The sequence below is a fragment of the Ascaphus truei genome, chromosome 2, assembly GCF_040206685.1.
Source record: "Ascaphus truei isolate aAscTru1 chromosome 2, aAscTru1.hap1, whole genome shotgun sequence".
NCBI lineage: Eukaryota > Metazoa > Chordata > Amphibia > Anura > Ascaphidae > Ascaphus > Ascaphus truei.
Genome location: NC_134484.1, coordinates 382,063,455 through 382,088,675, shown reverse-complemented (window position 1 = coordinate 382,088,675; position 25,221 = coordinate 382,063,455). Strand labels below are relative to the sequence as shown.

General features: G+C 43.2%; 1 protein-coding gene across 4 annotated transcripts in view; it reads left to right on the top strand.

Annotated features, from left to right (window-relative positions):
- Window positions 1–4,152: 4,152 nt before the first annotated feature.
- The window catches only part of ITGB8 (integrin subunit beta 8), a 143,851-nt gene continuing 122,782 nt past the window's right edge, over window positions 4,153–25,221 (top strand). For 2 of the 4 annotated variants that reach the window (XM_075587173.1, XM_075587176.1), the window contains exon 1: window positions 4,154–5,356. In XM_075587173.1, the coding sequence (XP_075443288.1) occupies window positions 5,077–5,356 (280 nt within the window). In that variant the 5' untranslated portion in view covers window positions 4,154–5,076. Of the gene's footprint in view, window positions 5,357–25,221 lie in introns of all 4 variants that reach the window. The other 2 variants (XM_075587175.1, XM_075587177.1) reach the window with 2 other exon arrangements.

The window sequence follows — 25,221 nt, the reverse complement described above, 5'->3', positions numbered from 1 at the left end:
ATATTTACATGTCATGGCTGTGTTTCACAGAGCTTCTTAGAATGGCTGCTACTAGAAATGCAATTTAAAAAAACTGCTTACTGGTCTAGATCACTTTGGCGTTCTGCAATTAGTCTGGTTAAGGAAACTGTGATAGTGACAATCAGGGAACTATCACGTGGAAAATCCCATCAAAGTTAATAGTTTTGCAATCGGCAGTATCCCAGTTTAATCAATAACCCCAGAGTTCAAAAGGGTCACTTTTGAGAATGAAACCCTTACAATGAGATTAAGTTGACTAGTATATATTATGTTTGCATACATATGTTCTATATTATGCGCTTTTACATTATTAAAATAACATGTAAAATAGGTTGCTAATTGGGACTGCCCTGCTTCTTTAATTTCTTATACCACTGTGATCTTAAAGACATTTCCCTCCCTTACACTCTAAGTAACAAATTATATTGTCACTCATGTCTCATCACCAGTGAACATGCTGCAAATGTATCAACACTGCTCTTAATCCAATCCTCAACTTTTCCCCAATTGAGGACTGAGGAAAACATATGGCTGTAACACTTCAGTTGAAAGTACTGTATTTAAAGCTGCAGTTGTCTTTTTTTTTTTTTTTAATTTTTTACTTCAATAGTTTCATGTGTGCAATCTCTAATTACCTAAAGAACTGTATAGCTGCCAGTCAATTCGGTCTCCATGTATTGGTAGGTCGAAATGTGGTGACATAATTAGTGAAGGGATCTGTTTATATTCTGCTTGTCTGTCAGTGGAAGCTCATGAATATTCATGAGCAATCCTGCATTGACATGTGCTAGAGGGAGGGCAGAGCTGACAAAGGGGTGTGCCAGGGCATGAAGGGGCAGTACCTTAGCAAATGGCTGTTAAAATAGAATACAAGAAAATTGGTCTTTCAAAGTTGTTTTTTTAAAAACAGAAAATGCTAAAAGTATTTTTTCTTACTACAGAACTGATTTATTAAAAAAAACACATGCAGGATATTGACTGAACTGCAGCTTTAAGATGTAAAAAAAGTTAAAACACTCTGCAAATTGCAGGATAAATGCTGTATATATTCTAATTTGTCAGTAATCATGGTTGAAGTGTCAACACTCCTAGAATCCAGACTAAATTGGAAAAGGAAACAGGCAATTTGTAAGGCCTTCTTCAAAGGAGTGATTAACATTTTTTTTTATATTTATGTAACCTTTTAAAAATGTTCAATTCCTCCCCCATAAAGTTGGAGAAAACAATAAAGCACTTCTTAAAATATTATACAGTAAATATTTTTTATTGTTTTTATTTAGCCATATGAAAAATCATTATGCACCATGGCTAGTGAATCACCCCTGTAACCTTATTGAGCTATATGGACCTCTGGTCAGATAGAGAACTCAGCAACACACTACAATGTGTTTGTCCCCTGGCAGTGAATAGGTTAAAATTGCTGCAGTTTCAGGATATAAAAGTAACAGTAAAGAATAGGGAAGAAGAAACCTGTGTGTTTCACAAGGAGAAGTAGAATAAAAGAAAAGCATTTTTCTATTTTTAAAGTTTATTTTTTTATTTTTCATCATACAGTACTTTCAATAGATTAAACCATTTGTTTTAAGTCAAGATACAGAAACACAGCATAATCTACTTTAAATAAAATCAATATGCAAATAAATAATTTTACTGTGTTGTTCACATCCCTCCTTATAACCTTTTTGTGCTGCTTTGGAGACTGGACCACCCTGAGCAGCACTGTAACATTTCCTTTCTTTGTACTCTACTTTCTCAATCCTTTGCCTCTCCTGATCTCTGTTTTCTCTTCTATTTAGTCTCACTTCCTTGTGTCTACACTGCAGTGTTTCCATTTACCGGCAATGTTACCCCCTCATCAGGATCAAATTTCAAACACCGGAAAATTGGACCACACTGGCTGACTGGTGCCGAGCTGCAGAAGTGTGAGGCAGTGAGAGAGAGCTCTACACGTGGAGAACGAATAATGGACGGCAGACACAGCGGTGGCTGTGCTGACCAATCACGGAGAAGGTAGACACTATCACCAGTGAGTGTCCATGTCCCCCACTGCTTCTCATGTCACCCACCTCTGCCTCCATGTCCCCCACTGCTTCCCATAACTCAATCCCCATGTGTCATCCCCACCTCTTCCATATGTATCACCCTCTCTCCCCTCCCACATGTACTCTGTGTCAGTATATAGTGCGGTCAGGTTATACTCAAAGCCCAGCTGAATTCGTTCATAACCCCCTCAGTCTACATCTGCATCGCGGCAAAGGGGAACGTCTGAAAGGGTTCCCCAATAATGAATTCCCTCTACAAAGAACCAGCGTGCTAAAGGTTAACATCTAGAAATTCTAGCTGCTTTGTGTTTTGTCAACCCCACCCCTTGCAGTGTTTATGACTGGACAAATGAATTTCAAAGCCAAGCTGAATTCATTCAGAACCCCTTCAGTCTACATCTGCATTGCCCCAAAGGCGGACAGCCTAGGTAGCAGCCAAAGGGTATCTGCCATTTGCTGCCGTTCGCTGCTCAGTTACTGGGTTGGGTAAAGTCTTCTAACACAACACATTGCAGGCCTATCCTACCGCTCTAACACAATTTTAACCTTGGCTGTAACTTACATGGGCCCATAATCATACATTATCTCTAACTGTCTGTAACAGGGACTTATCATTGTTTGAGAGAAACTGACTCTAATTCCAGCAGGGAGCTGGTTAATTTCAGACAGGCAATAAACTAGACTCCACCTGGCCACAGAGCTCTAAGAAAATCCTCCTGCTGGAAACAGGAGAGATTCCTTAGCTCACATTTGAGCTGACATAAGGAGAAGGAAGAATGTAGAGATTTTCCTTAGCCCACAACTGGGCTGACCTGAGGAAAAGATGATGTATTGATGCACACAGAAGGACTGTCCTCTTGACAGCAGGACAAGAGCTCTATACCTGGACATGGACATTTCCCTATCACACAAGTGTGCTGACCCAAGAGAGCAGAGAGGCCTTCCCCTACAGCTACAACAGAAACAGATAAGAGACTTTCTTGTTGGACTGTTGTATGTGTGTGTGTGTGTGTACATACATATACATACACACACACACACACACACACACATTTAGGGTGGTAACCAGCTTAGCTACCCACCCAGTTAGAAAGGTCTGGAGTAAAGGTTTAGTTATTCTCCAAAGTGGAGTAGGCCTTTATTTTGTATGTTTTTCCTTGTTAAAGGAACAGGTGCAATATAGCCAAGAAATCCCTTGTACCCATTTTTCCAACTCAATCTATCAGTGATTTCACTGTATAACCCCTGTTCTTTGTAACCATGTATTTTTTATAACTCTGTGCCCAGGACATACTTGGAAACGAGAGGTAACTCTCAATGTATTACTTCCTGGTTACACATTTTTATAAATAATTTTTTAGAAATAAAAATATAATTCCACCCTAATCAGTCTCCATTAAATGTACCTCTGCACACATCTCTTACACTGTCCATGAAATGTCTGTAAATTGAATGTATAACCACTGTTCATTTAATGCAACCATGTATTATCAAAACTCTATGCCCAGGGCATACTTGAAAACGAGAGGCAACTCTCAATGTATTACTTCCTGGTAAAATATTTTATGAATAAATAGTCAGCGCATACACTGACACAGAATATAACTGCATTATACAGTGACACAGAACATAACCAAAATGTATTGTTGCAATGCCAGGTCACCTCTGCAGCATGCCACGTGCTAGCTCCTTCTGGCGGCGTGCTTTGCATCATTAGTACCCTATCTGCATCCCAAAATGCCCTACGGTACCTCGGGTGCAAGCTAGCGACTCTCACACTGGCTGCAGCTGCTGCAGGTTTGTTAGCTGCAGAACAGACAGAGAAGGATATATACTTAGCATGACCTTTTTAAATATGTTTCGGGCAGGGATTTTACACCAGTAAAAAACAGGAAATTTAGGATTTGGACCCTGAAATCCAAAATTTGAAAGTGGAACCACTGCTCTCCTGTCCCTTCCAATGTTGTGAAATGTATGAAGTGAAAGCCTTGAAGCTGGTAAGCATCCCTCCCACAGCTACAGTATTCTCATCTTGCAGTCTGCTGCCACTCCTCCCTCTTGTCATTGCACTTGGGAGGGAGAGGGGGGGGGAGAGCGAGAGGGAGAGAGGAGCAGGCTGGGAAACCTCGGTGCTAAATTCTGGAAAAGTTCAGTGAAAATGCAAAAGAGCATGCTATGAGGAAGGATTGCAATGCGCTGCAGGCCCCCCTGTGGCAATGATGGGGATTCTGAGAACAAGGGAGTCTGTGAGAACAAGCCAGAGGGAAACAAAGAAGAGTTGAAGAGTGAGTGGGCCAGTGACATCATGCTTCACTTATGTCACGCCTACGCTGCCAGAGCAGGCTATACAGATTCAAAAGTGTGCGACCCAGGTCTCCTAGCAACCCTGGGAGCTCCAAGAGGTAGCATCACAAAAGGAGAGGAAAACTCTGGAAACTTGTACCAAGGACCCTAGTGCATTTGCGAATAGTTTTCATTGTGCAGCACAATGCAATCTAATGCACAGTAGCAAGCACAGGAGACTGTCTGCTACTCACAAACCCGACTAAGAAGGGGACTGGTTGAGGAAACAAAAATCCCACTATACAAAAGGCACCTCACAAAGCACAGCCCTCTTGGAAATTTGACTCATTTATTTAAGATCGGAGGACTGACTGCTGCTTGCTGCACATCACCTGAGTTGGGATGTGGCAGCATGGTGATGAGTAGTGGCTTTTTCTACCCATTTTGTTTTATAGGACATGCGCAGAATTTGTCGCTTGAGATCATTTGCTCCCTGTTTATAAGCCCACCTGTGGGGGAGCTGGTAGATTTTCAGTTGCAGGCACTCAGATCTCCTTTATTCTGTTTCTGCCTCAGCTAAAGTATGCAGCACAAGTAGCACTGGAGACAAATACAGCGCTCCTGAATAAAAGACTCTTTGTGTGAGGAGAGCACGGAATGGAAGCGGATCTGATCACATTTGTTTGGCACCAGCTCAGTACCTAGAAATGCACCGGCCGGTGAGAAGCAAATGCTGGGGACAAAGGTGCTGCTCCGAGTTCATGTTCAATTGCTTCAGCCGATATGCAAGTCGGCTCGTCCGCAGAAAATTGTGACTTTGGAGAGACAATTTGGGGATCCCATTACAAACATTGTGACTTGTCCCCTCAAACCCTGTCTGTTCTGCACTATGCTGAGTCCAGCAACTGCTCCCCATACTGCTGCTGCCACTCTGTGTCATGTGAACAGAGCATCCTGCAGCCTGTGGACTCTTTGGCTGCTTTCTCTGCTACTTGGACTTTGCCAGTGTGGTGAGTTACTTGTATTATTTACACAAAACAGGGATTGTGTGAAGGAATTGAAGTTGCACAGATTACATTCCTGTAGCAGGTAACAGGTGCCAAGTACTAGTGCTGTTAGCTTGTATTGTAAATTACCCAGGAATTAATCAAAGTTTTATTCATAATGTTTATTTTCTCATTTAAAAAAAAAAAAAAACTACAGTATTAGGTTTTCTTATTGGAAGTGTCAGCTGGCTCTGTAGTCTTCTCCCTCAATCTTATTTAGCTGGCACTGATTTTCTCCTCCCAGATTATTAGACTTCGACAGTAAGAGTTGGGCTGAACAAGTCATTTATTTATTCATCTACCGGTTAAATAATGTAATGCTGATCAAGCCTTTTTTAATTTTTTTATTTAACCAACTGTTGGTTAAAAAAAAAAAAAAAAGAAGAACCAAGAGCATTATTTACCCACCTCACTGGGTAAATAGCCAATACCTTTCCTATTATTCCACATACAGTACAAAAGTAACTCCATTAGATAAACTAGTACGCAGTTTTCTTGGCGAGTTGCATGTTAGAAAAAGTTCAAAATAAGTAACATGCATGCATAACCATGGAAATAATGAAAAGATTAAGGAAACATTATAAAGATTTTAGTATTGAAAGTCAATTGAGAGAAGGAGTGGCTCAGTGAGTAAAGACGCTGGCATTGAGTTTGACATATGGGAACCTGGTTCAATTCCTGATATCAGCTCCTTGTGACCTTGAGCAAGCCACTTTATCTCCCTGTGCCGCAGGCACCAAAAACACAGATTGTAAGCTCCATGGGGCAGGGACCTGTGCCTGCAAAATGTCTCTGTAAAGCACTGTGTAAAACTAATAGCACTATACAAGGACATGCTATTATTGTAATTATTATTTATTCATACAAAATTCAACAAAACACTACAGTGAAGGTGTTGTTGGGATTTTAAAATTAACATCAAACATTTCATGGCTTGATCCAAGTGAAGGTATGATATGATTTATATGAAGCCAATTATGCACAACATGCTTTACAGAATTAACAAGTAGTAGATAATAATAACTTTATTTCATATAGCTATTTTGTCACAATTACAGTATAGTGTGCGTACTCAACACATAGGTTTTATACAATCACAGTACCCAGTAAAGCGTACAATAATATAGAGAGAAGCGTTTAAGCATAAAAATGTTGCGTTGGGGTGAAATGTCCTCCTTACATTGATTGTACAAATACACTGTAATTAAGCAGCATCATTTTCCTGCCTTCATTAAGCACTATATTTTACTGCCCTGAAACCTTTCAAAATTCCAGTGCTTGGGCTATGCATTTCAAGCCTTATGGATGCTAAGGAATTAAGATGGCAGTGAGAACAGAGGGATGTAAAATGACCATGGGTTTCACATGGATACACTTTATTTTGTTTAAAGCAGCAATACTACTCCCCCCCCCCTGTTCCCCCGGTTTTTTTTTCTTTTCTAATTTCTATGTTTCTTTCTATATGTAAAACATGTGACAATGTATAATTCTACATTCTTACCTAAGACAGCAATCATTTGGTGCTCCTGTTATAAATGGGTAAAAATCCTGGCCACCTTTCAGTTCCAATCAGTCCTTCAGTCAGTGTAACTCAACAGCTACAATGTACCTTGATATTACTAAGGCAACATTATCTATTGTTACAGTTAACAGCTCAAAAGGCTGGAAAACTTGGGAACAAAAATATCAGAAACAGGAAAGTGTTGCCATGATCTTGCACTGCTGGGGAGGTGTGCTAACACCCCCAATAGAAATTAAAGGATGCTCAGTATATTGAAATTAATTCAAAATGCTATTAAGAGTTGAATTAAAAAAGTCACTTATTTAATTAAAAAAAAACCCCATAAGATTTCATGTTTTGCTGCTTTAAGTTAATAATAGCATCTTATATATCTGTAACACATACTGTACACTTAAGTTATTTGGTACTGGAGAGATATTAACACAAAGCAAGCACCTTACTGCACTGAATGGGCGAAGGCATAATATATCAATCATTTTACTCCACATTGTCATCACAGTTGAGGTGAACTGTTTTTTCTCACCAATCCCATGGCATGCTGCTAGTGGTGGGAAACTCTAGTCCCCAAGGGCCACCAACAGGTCAGGTTTTCAGGATATCCCTGCTCCAGCACAGGTAGCTCAATCAGTGCTGAAGCAGGTGTATCCTGCAAACCTGAGCTGTTGGTGGCTCTTGAGGACTGGAGTTGTCCACCCCTGATCTAGCTGCAACACTTAGGCTGCGGTCCCAGTACAGCCTGTGCGCATGGCGCGGCGTGCACTGTGCGTGTAAGAACCGCCCCTCAATGGGGCTGGGCCCACTACGCACCGTCACGCAGAAGGTGCAGCCGCGCCGTGCTGCAGGGTTTTTCCCAACTCAATAAAATTGAGTTTACTCCTAGCGACGGAGGCGTGGCCACGCCCCCACCGGCGGTTCACCCAATGAGGGCGAACCAGCCGCGTGACGTAATGGCCACGCCCTGAAAATCCCCGACCACGCCCCCTCCCGTCGCAAGATTCTCCTCTCCTCACAGACCGCAGATCGCGGTTAGCGCTGTGACACGCGCCGCCCTCCCCCCCCGCCGGTCACGCTTGTCACAGACATTACTGGGACCGCATACAAAAGGAAACTTATCAAATTGTGGCGCTCTAAATATTCAGATATCAATCATATAAAGTGAAAAAACAGTGATACTTATGTAAACATATAAGGAGATGCAGCTGTGACCCGGTTGAGGTTTGCTCGGTCAATCCTCTTGATATGAAATGGTGATGAAGTCTCCGGGAAGCGCAATATATGTGAAAAGAATAAAATAATGATAGTGCAATATTGTTAAGATAAAATTAGTGAACTCAAATAGTGATGACACTGCTCTCTAAATATATACTCACAAACGTGTGAGGTTTTGCAGGCACATAAAGGTATCTTTTAAGGCGTTCACTCAGTCCCCAGAAGATGCAGAAATCAATGTTTCCCCGTGTATATGGACTCCCTAGGAATATATAGAATATATTTCACAGAGATAGTCTCGCTTCATTCTCATTATAGCCTTAAATATCTATGATTAATGTGAATAGAATCAGGTGAATTACCAACCAATGAGAATAGAATTGAGGGTATATATATCCCCACTAAGCAATAGAATGTCACTCCTGATGAAACCTATGTGGTGAAACGCGTAGAGTGACGCTCTATCCCTGAGACGGCTGGAACCCCAGGAAGTGGACGCGGCGGATGACATCACTTCCGGTGCTTGGAACGCACCGGTGGAACGCACGCCACGAGAGAGGGGAAGCGGAGACACCATCCACCCGGCCGGAGAGATCCATTAAGATCTAAAATGCTTACCTGTATTTGAAACAATGTGAGTGTAACTTGTTTTAATTACTTTTGATAAATTATACATACAGTCTGCACTATGTCCAGTTGTATCTTTTAAATAAGGTTCCTGGGAGTCCATATACACGGGGAAACATTGATTTCTGCATCTTCTGGGGACTGAGTGAACGCCTTAAAAGATACCTTTATGTGCCTGCAAAACCTCACACGTTTGTGAGTATATATTTAGAGAGCAGTGTCATCACTATTTGAGATTACTGGGACCGCAGCCTTAAGAAAAAGAGGATTTCACATCGCACAGAACCCTGGGAAAGGACCTGAAAGGGCTATTTCTATATTTGTGAATCTAAAGTTTCACTCTGATGACAAAAGGCCCATTTTAACACCGGCATCGTTGTATTTTTTTTTTTTTTTTTTTTTTTAACATGATTCTTATCATTGTTCACTCCTGAGCACACCAGGCTTTTACAATCTCATAAAGCCATTTTCCTCTGATGTGTCATGGTCGGTGCATACAGATTCTCTCCCCCCTCCCCCACCCCCCCCTGTGCAGTTGCTGTACTTTATGCAAAATGGTGGTGCTAAACCTGGGTCAAATGGGGCTTGTGCCCCAGTAAAACGTGTCTGTCTCACGGTGCCTTAGTACCTCTTACCACCCCCACCGCAAGAGAAACCTTCTCTTGTCTTCCACCGGGCAGGACCTGCAACTGGCACCAGCTGCAGCCGGGAGCATGTGACTTGATACTAGCATCTTCACTCTGTCTGCTGTTGGCGTCTCCCCCAGCACTGTGATTAGTGACAGAGGGAGGAGTGGCCACAGACTGCCAGAGGAGAATAATATCTGTGGGAGGAAAGCTTACAGGTTCTTGCTGCTGCTGCTCACCAACTTCACTGCCGGAAATGTTGAACCATTGAAAGGGGCGGGAGAGGCACAGCGGGGTGACACTATATGCCAGAGAATAGGCATGTTGAGGGAAATTAGAGACCTTTATTTAATATGCGGGGAAGCCGCTTTCCTGCGTTTGTAAACATTTTCATCCCATTCATTGGAAAGGAGCTGAACTATTTTCCAGCACTGGAAAGTTGCGCCACAGCATATTAAATAGGGACCATGCAGATGCAAAGGACTGAGTGAAAGAGAGGGATGCAAAGGGAGGAGATTTTTCAGTGTTGGTTGGGATGACCTTATCTCTAAACCAGCACTGAAAAGGTAATGGGGAGGGAGGTTAACATTGTGTGTGTGTGTGTGTGTGTGTGTGTATAGATAGATAGATTTTGGTGTTGTAGTGTGAGTGTGACTATAAAAAGTATGTACCCATTGACTGTTTGAGACATTTGACCTGTGTAAGGGTCTCTGGCAGAGAAGAGGTTAATAGAGCTCAACAAAATTACAAGATGGATCCGTTATCTGTTGTTTTGCTGCCTAATGGTTCAATAATATGATTTTTATAGATGGAAAAAAAACTCCCACTGTCATTTTTAGATTAGCTTTTGTTTTTCTGCAAAAGTTTTCTTTGGAGGAATTGTACTTTTTAAAATACAACAGAAATATATGTTTGAAAATAGGTGACCACATACAGTAGCCCGGCCAAAAGTTGCTTTTGTGTTTCCTTTTCTAGTCTGATTGCATATTTCACTGTAAAGGCAAACAATAATATTCTAGTTTTGTAGAAATTGTTATGCAAAATATGTTTGCACAGACCTCCATTGAGAAATTTCTAGGAATGTTAATATTTAAAAAAAAAAATGATCACAGCAACATTATAATTATTACAGCATTCATTCTTCAATGAGTTGAGTGTTTTTACTTTAATGCATCTTATATACTTTCTTGCAGCATTACAAAATATGCACTGCCCCCAATCCTCTCAGGAGATAAGGGATCTGACATGAAGTGCCATTCAAGTCCTGTATTGTGATAATGTCAAAGTTCTCAGCCTTGCAGCCTACTCCCCTTTTTCTTGTTCAAGTTGAATAGCTTTTTACTGTATATGTAGGCCCAGGTGCTCATTTCAAAACAGGTCAACAACAAATATTTGGTTAACATAATACAACTCCCCCTATTGTATACTTTGGTTGCACCCTTTGGGGTTATTCATTAAACGCCCATTTCATTCAAAGGGAGTTTCCCTGCAACAGTGCCCTGATCGGCACTATCACCTTTTAATGAATACAAAATCACATTGACTATCTTCACTGTTTTACTAAGAGAATCAACAGGTAGAGAGTTATAGTATGTATTGTACAATGTGTGCTACTTGGACATAGATTTATTGCAGAATTGCAAGGTGTTGTAGGCCTGTAAGCAGTTTTTTTTAATACACAATAGCTGCCATTTTAAAGGCGCAATCCATGGCATTTCTCATTTTTTTTAAATACAGAATTGAAGCAGGGTTTTTTAGGACCTGAACCCCATTCATTTAATCTCTGGGGACCCCCTGCTTCCAAACACACTTACCTCCGAGGTATTGCCAGTCAGTATCACATTGTTAATCTCCTGTGTCACATGGGCCAATAGGAAGCCGCACTGGGTGACGTTACGACTTCCTATTGGCCTACAAGATGCGGGAGCTTGGAAAATCGGCCATAATGTGTGTAAAGTGGAGTGGCTACCAGCACCCACTACAGAGGTAAGTACCTCTGGAAGCAAGGGGTCCCAGGAGCTGAAATTAATGGGGTTCAGCTCCGGAGACCCCCTGCTTCAATCCTTTATAAAAAAAATGGCTTGGATTGCCTCTAAGAAGCTTTGTGTAAATATGTCTGCTAAACAGAAAACTACTACAATATCCCTATAAAAATTGTTGCGATGACAACTTTTATTAGTTGTCGTATTGAATGATTAATATTTTATTTATGTTATGTTAACATGTTGCTTTTTTGGTCTAATTTCAATTTCTCAGTTACTCTGTAACAAGGTCAGTCATAGTTTTCCACCTTTCATTCTTCATAGAGCCCATTACAGATCCAGGCAAAACACGCAAATGTGAACTTCCTGTGTTATTTTTTTCAGGGTGCAATAAGGTTAAAATCAAGCATTATTTTGGACAGCTTTATGTTTAAATGCTGAGTGAAATATTCTTACAAAGCAGCGTTGATTTACTCCAGTGCTCAAAACCAGCAGCATTGCAAGTTTTAAAGCTGCAGTTCAAGCTGCCGTTTAAAAAAAAAAAAAAAAAAATTCCCATTCAATATGTGCATCAATACAATCTGCACTCTGACAAGCGATTAGCTAAGCTGCAGATCGATCCGTTCTCCTGTAATCGATCGCTTGCTCCGGGTTATTTAATTCAGTTCTTGCACAGCATTGTGGGCAATGTAGTCCTGGAATATGATTACTAGATACCATTGGTGCACTGCTAAAGAGAGGGTGGGGCTCAAGAGCCAGAGCCTATCAGAAGGGGAAGGGGGCTGGCACTTTGGAAATGCTTCCTACATATGAAACATTAAAAATGTCTTTAAAATATTTTTACATTTTTTTTAATGCTGCAAGTATTTTTTCATAGTACAGAACTGATTAAAAAAAAACAAAAAAAAAAACACATGTAGGATGTTGCTTGAACAGCTGCTTTAAAGCATTTCCCTACATCTAGCAATGTTGCAAGGATGCTGTATACCTACCTCAGCATAGATGTCTTTTCTTCAGTCCTAAAGGAGTACGGTGGACATATAGACTGGTTGACCTATCTGTGGGTCCTGCCATTAGGTATCTATAAATGCTGTTATAGGTTTCAATGTTTATTGAAATATTTTTCAAACGTATATGTCATTTTAAGCTATGTGCCCAGGTAATTGACAGGTGCTGGCAATCACACAGCTATTTGTGCAATCGTGATATAATCTTCCATGCCTGGTGGAAACTGTTGTCCGGTTCCTTTGGTCCAAGAAAGAGAGATTCAAATTTAGTAAGTGTCTCCAGTTGTATATATCCCTTCAAACATCCCAAATACATTAGGGAGACATGTCTGTGAAAGAGGAGCACACCTGGCTGAGAGATATGCTAATGGCTATGCAAAGAATATTTAAATGAGTCCCATCCCGCACTTCCTAAAAGGATTTCCATACCAACTATAAAGAGTTGATAAGAATAGGGCACCAATATAATGACAGGAATGGTGTACAACCCAACAGGATTAGAACTCACCACCACTGCTTTTCTAGACTGTAGATCTTACAGTGTGAGCTAAACCAGCTGACTGTTTTAACTATACGTGTTCAGATTCTTAAAAATCCGTTTAGATTATATTCAATGATGGATTTGAATAAATCAATATCTGATTTCTTAGTACTCAATCCATAGATGGGAGTTGGGGGGACGAGACAGATTTGGTCAAAATCTGCAGAATTCCGGGCAACAGATTTGGACTTTTCCACCCATCCCGACTAAGGACGGCCATTATTATATATGCTATAAAGCTCAATTTAAATAACGTAACTTTGTAGGAGCTTCCCCGCATATTAAATAAGAGCCTATTTCCATACCCTCAAGGATGAATACACCTTTCTTCTTAAGGCAAAATTCTATCATGCTGGATGTTGGTTTCAGGTGCTGTCCTTACTTCAGCTGAAATCCTGATAAAAGCCACTTAGTTGTACAGTAGTTTAATGACACTCCTTTTTCTCAAGTTGTATTAAGGATAGATTCCTGTTAAATGGAAGGGAAACAGGCTGTGCATTTCTGATCGGCTCCAAAATGCTTTTTCCTCATTCCTGGTAATTTTTGTAGCTGAATATGTACTGCAGCGCTGCTGTATTAAAAAGTCCTAATAAATCAATGTTGAGCAATAGAATAAATATATAAGAAAATAATGTTCTTTGGATTGGAACCCTAAGGCAACTTGTACTCTTCAATTTCAAAACCAATGTTAGGAATATAGTGGAATGAATTTGCATCAACTAAAGGCATTTAGTATGAGGGTACTTGATCTTTGAAAGTCTGCTGTGCATGAGTTAAGTGCTGCTTGAAACTTTCCAGTGAAGTACAGACTTTGTATTGTTCAAAAAGAATGTGCTATTTAGGGAGAGAGTTTATGTAGCAAGTGGAAGGGTCTGTTTGTAGAACTGCATTCATTTGTTTTACATATGCCATATCAGATACTAATCAACCACCCACTAGTTCCCAGTAGTATCTTTCTCACTTTGTCCACACCCAATGTTGAATGTCCTTCCTTGTTTTCCTACAATTACGTTTATGGAAAATGAAGGCCTGCCTATTTACATACCCCCATTTTCCTTTTCAAAGGCTTAGACGTCTGTTTTTCCTCCACTCATGTGACTCTTTGCTGGTTGTATAGAGGGGTCCTTTGTAATCTTAATAGCACCTGAATAAAACTATAGAATTATGATTATTACATTAGAACAACAAAATCTCATCACAACCTCAAATTAGCCGTTATTCACTACTGTAGTCCGCTAATATGAATACATGACAGTGACTTATAAGGCAAACTTGCCCTTATTAGTTCTTACAGCCCCTCTCTCATCACCCCCTCGCAGGGTTGCCACCTCTCTGGGTTTGACCCAGATATTCCGGGTTTCGGAAACTTGCCTCTGGGCTATGGGTTTGCCGTCCTCAATCCCCAGGTTGCGGCGGTGTGGTGCGGCGGCGTCTCCGGCATGTGTGACGCGTGGTGACATCATCCGTCGCCGTTGTCATAGCGATTTCTGTCTATAGTGTAGGAGTCAAGAGATGGCGACCAGGGGGCGGGGCGTGGCCGTGAGCGGTTCGCCCTCATTGGCGGAACCGCTTACGTCATGCGGCAGTCGCCGGAAAAATTTTCATTTGACTTCAGCGATTTTGGTCACTGTGTCTCTCTGTCGCTCCATCGCGGTCGCGCACAATATAGGCGCACACAACGGATTGCATTAACTTGTTTTGATGCGGCATCGCTGTCGCCGTAGCCAGGACTAAAAGCGAGGCCTAGCCTGCTACAATTTCCCCCTCCAACTGCAGTGAAGGTGGCTGCGCGCGTCAAATGATGCCGCGTTGCCATGGCAACCAGACGCTAAGTGACATCAGGATGCTACGTGGCATCAGGTCATGGCAACGCGGCACCACGTAGCGTCATGACGTCACGTAGCGGCCGGTTGTCATGGCAACGCATAGCGTCATTGTCACGTAGCGTCCGGTTGCCATGGCAACGTGCCGTCGTTTGACACTGTGCAGCCATCTTCACTGCAGTTGGAGGGAGAAATTTAGCAGGATGCCAGGAGACGCCGCCGCCGCACCAGCACACCAAGTAAGGGATTTTTTTTTGCTCTGGATAGGCCTTTAGTAAAAGTTGGCAACCCTGCCCCCTCGCCTTATCTTTATTGGCTCTCTGATAAGACAGACTGGGATAAGGGTAATTGACAAACGCTCCCCAATGCAGAGGCCCATAAGAAATTAAATTCCAAATAATAAAAGCAGCCAAATATTAGCTGTTAGCATGGTTAGATCTGTTTAGCGAAGCCAGTTAGACTGTTAAATTCTTTACAAAAGTTTGTTTTCTGGCCTGCTATATGGGAGTGCCCCTTTTAAAGTGTGATACGTTTTAGCACTGTTTAGTAACTTGGGGCATTGACAAGCACTGTCAAAGCAGTTTATATGTGGCTTATTGATGCCACCCCTTATTTTAGAGAACCCTGTTAAATCAATATACTTGTTAAAATATACAAATGTCATTTTTATTTTCATTTCCAATTCTTATATTACCTCAAATCTTAAAATAGATGTCCAATCACATGCAATATCCCTCTAAACAGGTTTTTTAAAAGTTGTCAAAAGCCTATACATTTAGAACACTATATCTCTAGAGTGTTGATGTATGAAAATGAATAAAACAGATCCATTTTTTAAGTGTGAGTTTAACTCATATAATTGTGTATCTTGCTCCCTCAGCATGTCCTGCTTTATAAAAAAAAGTGTTCAAAATCAGGATTTTTAATCTCTAGCTTCTGAAGTTACATGGCAACCTTTTTACTGCACTGGGCTCTGGGGAAAACTGTGTTTTAACCTCCCTGATACTTAATATTTTAAAAGCTTATATCTCCTGGACGGAGCATCAGATTAAAAAAATAAAAACAGCTGTTGCAAAGAACAAGAAAAGATCCATGAAAAAATGAAAGGGCGATTAGCATAGTCTGCTTTTAAAGGTTACATTGCCAAAAAAATATATACATTTTAAATGTTATCTGTTTGTCACAGAGCCAATAAACACAACAACTGAGTATAGCATTTGTTATACTGTATGTTGTGTCAAATGTTGGAGTTGGACTTGCATGGGTTATGCTTTTACATACCCCTGTAGCAAAAAAACATATGAAACAAGAAAACTTAAACATTTTACTTAGAGATAAAGTCAGTTTAGAGATCTTCTTATTAATACTTCAATGTTAGCTGCCTAAAGTCATCAAAAGAGCATTCCGCCCCCCCCACCACCCTTTTATTGACATGGGCGAAGGGTTCTAACTACACAGACATTCCTTTGCTACCTTTACTGTTATGTATCTCTCGAACTAGGAGGTTCCCGCAGCTGAAATGAACGAAGCTCAGCTCAAGAGACCCTCTAGTTCCCTGAATATATATCAGGAAAGGTAGCACCAGTGCGGTGTATTTAAATTCCCTGCATCAATTGGGCAAATAAGAAGCCGCAACAGGTGACGTTGAGGCTGGCTATTGGCTCGTGTGACGCGGGACATTTAAACTGCTTCCCACCCATGTAAAAAATAAAAGTGGGGGGTAATTGAGTATTGGCATTGCACCTTTAAAGCAACAATCCCCCACAGAAGCCAATATAAGAGTAACTCATATCTATACTCGTATCTTGCCCCTGAGCTTTTCCTGCCAAAGCATTTAATATTCCAGCTGCTCAAAACTCCTGAGCAAAGGATCAGATTTTCTAAATAAAACATATCCCCTGAGACTGCAAAAGGAGATCTTTTAAATATCAAAAAAGTATGCAATAAAATGCCTAGTGCAGACGGCTGCTTTAAGGCTCAATCATAGATTTTTTTTTCATCTTTGTATGGCTTCTATCACTTGTCAAGTCTCTTTAATCTTGCCTGAAATGTTCTCTCTCTTAAATAATTGACTATTTCTCCCTATCCCTTTCACCTTCACAATAACATTTACTGTATTATCAACTGACAATGCTCTTTGACATTTGTTCAGTAGCAACAAACGATTGAGAAATACAATGCTCCTTATAATGACATTGTTCTAAAATAATCACATTATTTGGAAGCACTGTTTGGTATGGTCTTCTTAATTGTTACACGGTACATTTAGATAATCAAAAATAGTGAATCGTTGTTACAATACAATCTTTGTAATGTTGCTAAATAGTCTTACATATGTACTTGAATGAATTAGGTTACTGAGTACCTGTTTTGTTCACATGCTTCAGTTGTTGCAAATCTGTCTGTCCTTAAACATTTGAAGATGTGTATGCATTTTTGCATCAGTATGCTTTGGTTTCTTACTGATACTTGCGGCATACAGTATGAGTCTTTGCCACTGTAATGAGCAGCGAGCCATGTACATCAGAAGTGGCCAACTGCAGTCCTCAAGGGCCACAAACAGGTCCAGTTTTAAGGATATCCCTGCTTCCGCACAGGTTGCTCAATCAGTGACTCAGTCATAACTGAGTCCCTGATTGAGCAACCTGTGTGGACAGGGCTGCAAACAGATGTCCCGGGGCCCTCGCGATCCCCCTCAACCCCCCCCCCTCTTTCCATGTATTTATCTCCCCTCCATCTCACTCCCTCTTTTCTTCACTCACCCATTATCACTCTCCCCCTCCATCAATTACCCCATTCTCACTCAATTCCCCCTCCCCACCCTTCTCCTACACACAATCCCCTCACAACATACACTCAAACAAAATCCCCACCCCCAAATATATATGTAACGGGTTTCCCCCCCCCCCCCAATCGCAGATATGGTGTGGGTGCGGAGAACATACGTGTTACCAGGTGTGTGTGGTGTGTTACCTGTTGGCTCACAGGAGGGCTGAGCTTCCGCCACGGGGAACCTGGGGCAATTACAATACTATGGACAACCACTTACAATAGGTGCAGCGCCTCCACCTGCGATGGCTCCCCGCAGAGGGGGAGTGGTTCCTCGCAGGACAACACAATAATCACATACACGGGGAGATATAATAACTAAGGACTTTACTAACATGTAATACGACACATCACATTCATAACATAACCTGTGTCCCTTTCAGGAGGAGACACTAACCGTGACGTCTCGCAGGACGATTCCCCAACACTAGGTGATCCCACCCAGTGTCCAAAGAACCCCACCCAATGTCCCGCACTCTTGCAGAGAGTCAATGGGTGACTGCGCAGTCACTATTAAGCTAAGGGCCCGGTGGTGCACTTATGTATCAGATACCTGCCGAGCACTCCGGTGCTCGGATCAGCAACGCTTCACAAAGGGTCAGACGCGTGATAAATCCGTCTGATCCTCCAACCGAACTCCTGGCGATATTCTCTGTGACCCCCAACGTGGGTCCAAACTCCGTCACTGGAACCGCAGCATCCGCTGAGTCCCTAACTGACGGTATAGCAACGTGACACACACTGCACTATAGGCCGTCCCTATAACACAGCATCCTTAAGTGGCTTAAGGGTCAATCTCCTAGGGCATTCGGGGTTGCCTATCCTATATAGGTAGGTCTTGTACCCACCCTACTCATAATACGGGCCCTGGGCCATGGCTCCCCGGATTGGTTACCGCTATGAACCCCCCCAGTTGCCTCGTACTACGCGCAACGCCGGCCTGGGCAATGGCTCCCCTGATTGGTTACCGCTATGAACCCCCCCAGCGCCTCGCCACTCGCAACACGAACCCTGGGCTATGGCTCCCCGGACTGGTTACCGCTATGAACCCCCCAGCTGTCTCGTGCCACTAATTCACCGAAAGCCTGCCGCAATGCGTCTGCAGACTAACCTCTGACTACCATGAGTGACAGGGTCCCTAACCTGAGACTATCGCTGGCAACACTCACACTACTGGGGAATCAGGGCTAACTAGGGCCTTATCTGGGGCCAAGGGGGTGCTGGCCTAGTACAGGGTCCCTCTCTGGTACCCTACCTCCTTCCCTTGTCTGCCCCTTCCTCTGACTGACTAGCGTGGTGCAAGCCCGCGAAATGTATCCTTTCCTCCAGCGCAATCCTGCAGCCCTATTGGCTCCTATGAGGCACCTGGTGCCTGTCTCGCTATGCTCCATGGGAATTGTAGTCCCATGGAGCCTAGAAACACATTGGGCCCACGTGCGCACCTCTCCTGCGCATGCGCGAACATCTAAGGGCCGCCTCACTGTTTCCTGAGCTGTCCCTGCCTCTGGGGTTCCTCCAGCGCCTGCGCGAACTACTCGGGGCCTCTTGCGCTAGCTGACCCCTGCGCATGCGCAACGTGCAGAGCAATGGCGGCGCCAGGATTACCGAGCCGCCGGGACCTTAGCGACGCGACCGCGGCCATGGCAACGGCCCGATTGCGTCCCCGGCAACCGGCAACCTGCAGGGGAAGACGCGCTGCTCCCTCCTCAGCTCCCACCCTCCGGAATGGCCGTCGGCAGCACCCGACATCGCTCCTGGCCACGGAGGCTCAGAGGGGGGTCGTATGGGGCAAGGGTGACATGGCTACATATACAAACACCCCCTCCACCCCCAAATACATAGAACCCCCCACCCCTCAAATATATACAAACATCCCCACCCCATATACTGTATATACAAAAAAAATACATACGACCCCTCCCCCTACCCCTGCAAATACATAAACCCCCCTGTGATATTAGGGATAGCTGGTCTCACATAATAAAGCTGAAGCCCAGCTAGCTACCCCTAAAAACGTGTGTTTTGTCCACCTATGTGCACTTGTATGGCAGACACATTTTGTATGTTTTGACACTTTATGTGACAGAGCCTCAGAACTGTGAGTTCGGGGATGGGGTTCTTTATATATTGGGGGGGTAAAGGTACCAGGAGATGTATATTGTAAAGCACTTGTATTCCCGGTAATGCTGTATTTCCCCCCATCTACAGTAGCAGACTTGTATTATGGGTATGTGTAGTTATTTCTATGGAGGCAGACTCTGTGATTAGATCAGCCGAGCTACTGCATAGAAATGGATGACTGAGACAAAGGCTGGGAGCGGCGAGGTGTTAAGACATTTGGTGAATGGAGAAGAGCCGCGCTTCAGCTGCTACGCCGAAGCGGTATGCTCCTGACTTCCTGTTGCCGAACTCCAGCCTGAACATCGACTACTCTACCGTCTCCAATCCTGACCCTGGCGTGTCAATGGATAACCCTCTCCGACCCTGCTACGTTTGACTATGGACTGCGCAATCCTGAACCGGCTTCGTGGTCTAAGGTTGGTGTATTCACATCCACACCTGAACCCCACGGCCTGGTCCCGGTTTGTGGCGAGCACGTCCGTTACAGATAGGCACCGAGGGCTATGTAAAGAGGGCTGCCGATTAGAGTACCAGAACATCTAGAGAGTTTGACAGTGATTCAACTGGCGTTGATTTCAATGCTGCTGCTGTGTGATCAGCCCTTTGAGAGTCCAGGACAAGATGCGGACAGGGCAAGCTTACCTGAAGCGGGCCCCTGCACCTAGTCGAGACAAGAGTCTACTCCCTGGCCCACAGTTGGTATTGTATCCTGTATTTGTGTATTTTGTTCTGTCTGCTGGCTTGCCAGAATAAACCTATTTTATTCAACTTCTTTGTCCCGTCTGGTGATAGTGATCCCTGACACCCCCACCCCCCAAGTACGTACATCCACCCCACCCCCCAAATACAAACAGCCCCACCACCACCCAAATACATTTTTTTTTAAACCACCACCGAAATACATACAACCCCCCCACCCCCAAATACATACAATCCCCACCCCCCAAATACAACCTCCCACCCAAATGCAAAAAAAATATCCACCCTACAAATATATACAAAAGAACCCCCCCACCCAAATACATTCATACAATCCAAAAACAAAATACATACAAGTACACCCCACAAGACAAAATATATACAATCCCCCACTTCCCTCACACCAAACCCATCCCCTCCCCACCAAATACACACAACCTCCCCCCCCCCCTCCACCATCCAGTACATTAAAAAAAAAAAAACACCATATTAATACAGACTCTGCCCCGGCTCTCCCCCACTTCTTTGCCTGGCTGCCAGTCCTCTCGTTGCTGCTGGGCCCGGCCCTCCCAAAGCTGCGAGCCTCCCTCACTGATTGTCCCACGTCAAGCCTCTGACACCGGCCTCTCTCACACCAGTGCACGTGAGAAGCTGATCCCAGCTTGCGTCCAGCCCATGCCGACATCAGAGATGCCCAGTGCGCACCAGTCAGAAGCTTGCCATGGTACAGGCAGTGAGGGAGGCCCACAGCTGGGGGAGAGACGGGCCCAGCGGCAACAATAGGGCTGACAGCCGTGCCCCCCACAGCCACTAGGCCTGGGACTTGTCCCGGCTCTCCCACACACCCCTGTCGGCAGCCCTGTGTGCGAAAGCAGGGATATCCTGGAAACCTGACATGTTGGTAACCTTTGCGGACTGGAGTTGACCAGCCCTGATGTACAGTAACTCACAGGTGTCCATACAGTAAATCATGTTCTGCTATGCTGAGTAAGCAAACCAAATAGGGTGACCCCTCATAAAGTGCATGCATAAAATGAATCTTAGATCTAACATATTGACTTATGTCTTTCATTCATTGTAAAATGATTACATTAAAAAGTCTACTATGTACCTCGTGTATAGGCATGCAACAGCAATATTAGAATGGGTTGCTGATCTAAGAAGTCTAAAAGCTAGAAGTCAGTTGAATGATGCGAAAAAATAAAAGCATCAGACACCGATGAGATCTTAATAACAAATAATATAGTAAGCTGTTAAATACTATCACAGAGATTCACTAAAAGTAGCTCTGATGAAGGATAGATGAAGGATTTCAGAGCTAGATACAGCTTTAACAGTCACTAACTTTAATGGCAGTAAACACCCAAAATGCCCCAACCGAGGGTGGATTCACACAGCTTCAATAAGGGATACCTCTTATCAGGGCTTTGTGAATCAACTCCTGTGACCCTCATTCAATCTGCTGTTAAGACAACATCCTTGTGCTGGAACATTTAATGCAAAACAGCCCCTGTGGTGCTTCTCTGTTTGGTTTTAATAAGAACCTAATGTATTATTATTGTTTTTATTGGGTGCTGAAACTTATTCATGTTTAATATTTAATTCATATTTGTTTATAGTGTTGAGAATCTAAAGTAAAGCAATATTTTGCTGTATTTGATAACTACATTATATATGACTTTATTTTTCGCTTAACGTATGCTGTACTTTCACTGTATGCTTCAAATCATTTACTGGCTATAATCATGTGAGACTTCAGATCCTGCTTATGATGCTTTTGCTTGCATGGGGCTGCAGTTATTCACACTCCTTCAGGCAAATCCTGTTTTTATACTCAAAAGGACTTTACCACTGCGTACCTTTTTCTTTCCAAATATTTCATCTCGGGATCCTCTTGGTAATTTATAAATATGCAGTTTTCCACGTTCTTTACGCCTTTGCTTTTCGTACCCATTAATAGTGCTCTAGGAGTGTGTCTCTCTCCGAGGTACCTATTTGGTTACATATTTATGGTATACAGTATTTAGGAATGAGTTATTCATCTTCTTTGTTACCAGCTCCATTCCTGACTGCAGCTGTGTTTCCATTCCCCTTGAAAGGGAACAGTTATTTTGCGCTAAAACTTGTTTTGTTGCAATACATAAAATCCCTGCTTTCCTCCTGCCTGGGAGTGAGTTTGCAATGTATTTCTCTGCATGTATCTCATATTTGTATTTCATATTCAGGGGTTGTATGTACTGCAAATCTTTATTTATATAGTGCCCACAGTGTACTCAACACTGTAGAAAAGGGACAATGCAATAAGTGCAGCAAACAAAATCAGACAATAGGAAAGGAAATCCCAGCCCCTGAGAGCTTACAATCTAAGCGGTTTGTCGGGAGACTAAGGGCCGTTCTATAGTGGCGGGGCGTACTACGCCGTGCGTGCACACGGCAGTTATAGATGGCTGAGGTCAGCCAGCCCTTCTATTCAAGGTGCCGCGCGCGCACGGCAGGAAGCGGGGAGCCGACAGACAGCGGGGAAGACGGTGGGGAGGATGATTATGCGCCGCTACCGGCGCTCAAATGTGTGTGTGTGTATGTATGTGTGTGTGTGTGTGTGTATGTATGTGTGTGTGTATACACACATATACTCACACACACACATACATACATACCTGTAGCGCCCGGCTCTATAATAGGAAAAAGCATGCGGCACGTGCACACGCGTTCGCACATGGACACCCGTGCGCACGGCCGCAACCAGTATAGAACGGCCCTTACAGAGACAGCAGGTGAGGGAATAATTGCAGAAGATGGCAGTGCTTGGCCACAGTGGTTGGTAGGAGAGATGGTCGGTGTGGGACAGTAGCCAGTTCAGGCTATTGAAATGCTTAATTTAAAAGGTGTGTTTTTAGGTTTGACTTATAGGTGGGGAGAGAAGGTGCTTGACATTTACCGTGTGTGAGGGAGTTTTGTTATCTTGGCTCTGTGACAAACAGTTAACATTTAAAATATACAGTTTTCTTTATACTACTTGTTACAGTTAGCAAGTGCTTTAAAATATTTTAGGATACATATTCCCAAATAGCCATTTACTGTATATTCCTATTTCAGTTGAAAGTTACCACAAGCATGTGAAATTCTACCTGACAGTGAGAAAATGTTCTGAAATACTTTGTCAGAAGTGAGAATACTTTCCGGAATGCTTTTTTTTTTTTTTACATAATTAAATCTAATATAAGAAAAACGTGATTTGGGGAAACTCTGATCACTACCAAACTTTTTTTGCGAATACATATTGTCATAATATACTTATGAAATGTAAAATTCAAGATTGGACCTTTGCAGCATTTTCAGTGATATGGTCAATTTTGATGGAACTTGACTATGATGTACAAGTCAACATTACAAGGGCTCAAAAACACCACGTATCCACCATACAGTACCTGAAAAATTGGGACTAATGTTTGGGGCTGAAAGATTGGCTGCTGAATAACATCTGTCAGTCACTGCTCTGCTTGCTGAAGTTGTGCCTCACAGTGCCTTGCAATGGTATTTTCGAGGTGTGACTTTGGGAAATCATCATCACAGTAATTGACAGCTCTACTTCCAAAGAGGTTGTGCAGCAGCGGCGGTCTTTCATGTGGTGGACGAGTGGCATAACGCGGGAGGCTTGTGCAGGTAAATTGACATTTTCAAGCCCTGGACATTCCTCTTATTGCCTGTCGTGGCTGTCACCAATGTTTGCATTTGTATTCACCAGTGAATTCCTTGTAAACATGACTCCCACCGTTAAGACGAGATAAAAATACCAAATCAAATAACTGCTTTAAAGTATAGGCTGATTATTATATCAGAATATGTAGAATTGTATTTTTACATTGCCAACAGTACTTTACAAATTACAACACAGGGAAAATAAAGTGGAAACAATGGGGCAGCAAGTATATAACAATATAAAGCAAAGAGAGACCGTGCCCCAAACAGCGTACAATCGGTGGTGGTATATTGGATGGGTTAGACACAGTTGGAGTAGAAGTGCGTTATTAAAAATGCAAGTCAGGGATGTCAAGTACATCTTGAATTAGTATACAGGAAGATACAGGAGTGGCTCACTGAGTAAAGACACTGGCTGGCACTGAGGGGAACCTGGTTCAATTCCCAGTGTCAGCTCATTGTGACCTTGGGCAAGTCACTTTATCTTCCTGTGCCTCAGGCACCAAAAACATAGATTGTAAGCTCCACGGGGCAGTGACCTGTGCCTGCAAATTGTCTCTGTAAAGCGCTATGTAAAACTAGCAGCTTAAGGCTAAGGCCCCGGTCACGGCGCTCTAATGCGCGCCCACGCTTTCGGCTGCGCGTTCCGGCGATTCCCCGGTCTGCAGCTCACTGCAGGAGCAGAGACCGGGGAGGGGGGGGGCGCGGCCATGACGTCACCCGGCAGGTTCGCCCTCATTGGCTGAACCGCCGGGGGGCGTGCCTAGCCGCTCGACGCGAGTTCCTGCTCTCAATTCTATTGAGAGCAGGAGTAGCTCTCGCGCGAGCGCTGCGGCCCCCCCTCGGGCCCGGCGCCGTTGCAGGGAGGGCTCTGGTGAGCGCAGCGTCCGCCACAGCATGCAGCGGGGGCAAGGCCTTACAGATCTCCCATTATTAAGATCTCCCATGGGGGACGAAATAGAGCAGTGCACTGCCTAATAACTGCTGTTCCTTCTCTGTATACATCTTGAGTTAGTAGTATAGACGTAAATCATTTAATGAGATGCTTATTTTACTAGGTGAATTTTCAGTTAGGCTTTAAAAATGGAAAAAGAAGGTAGTGGATGAATATTGAGTGAGAGAGTTCCATAGGTAGGGAGAGATG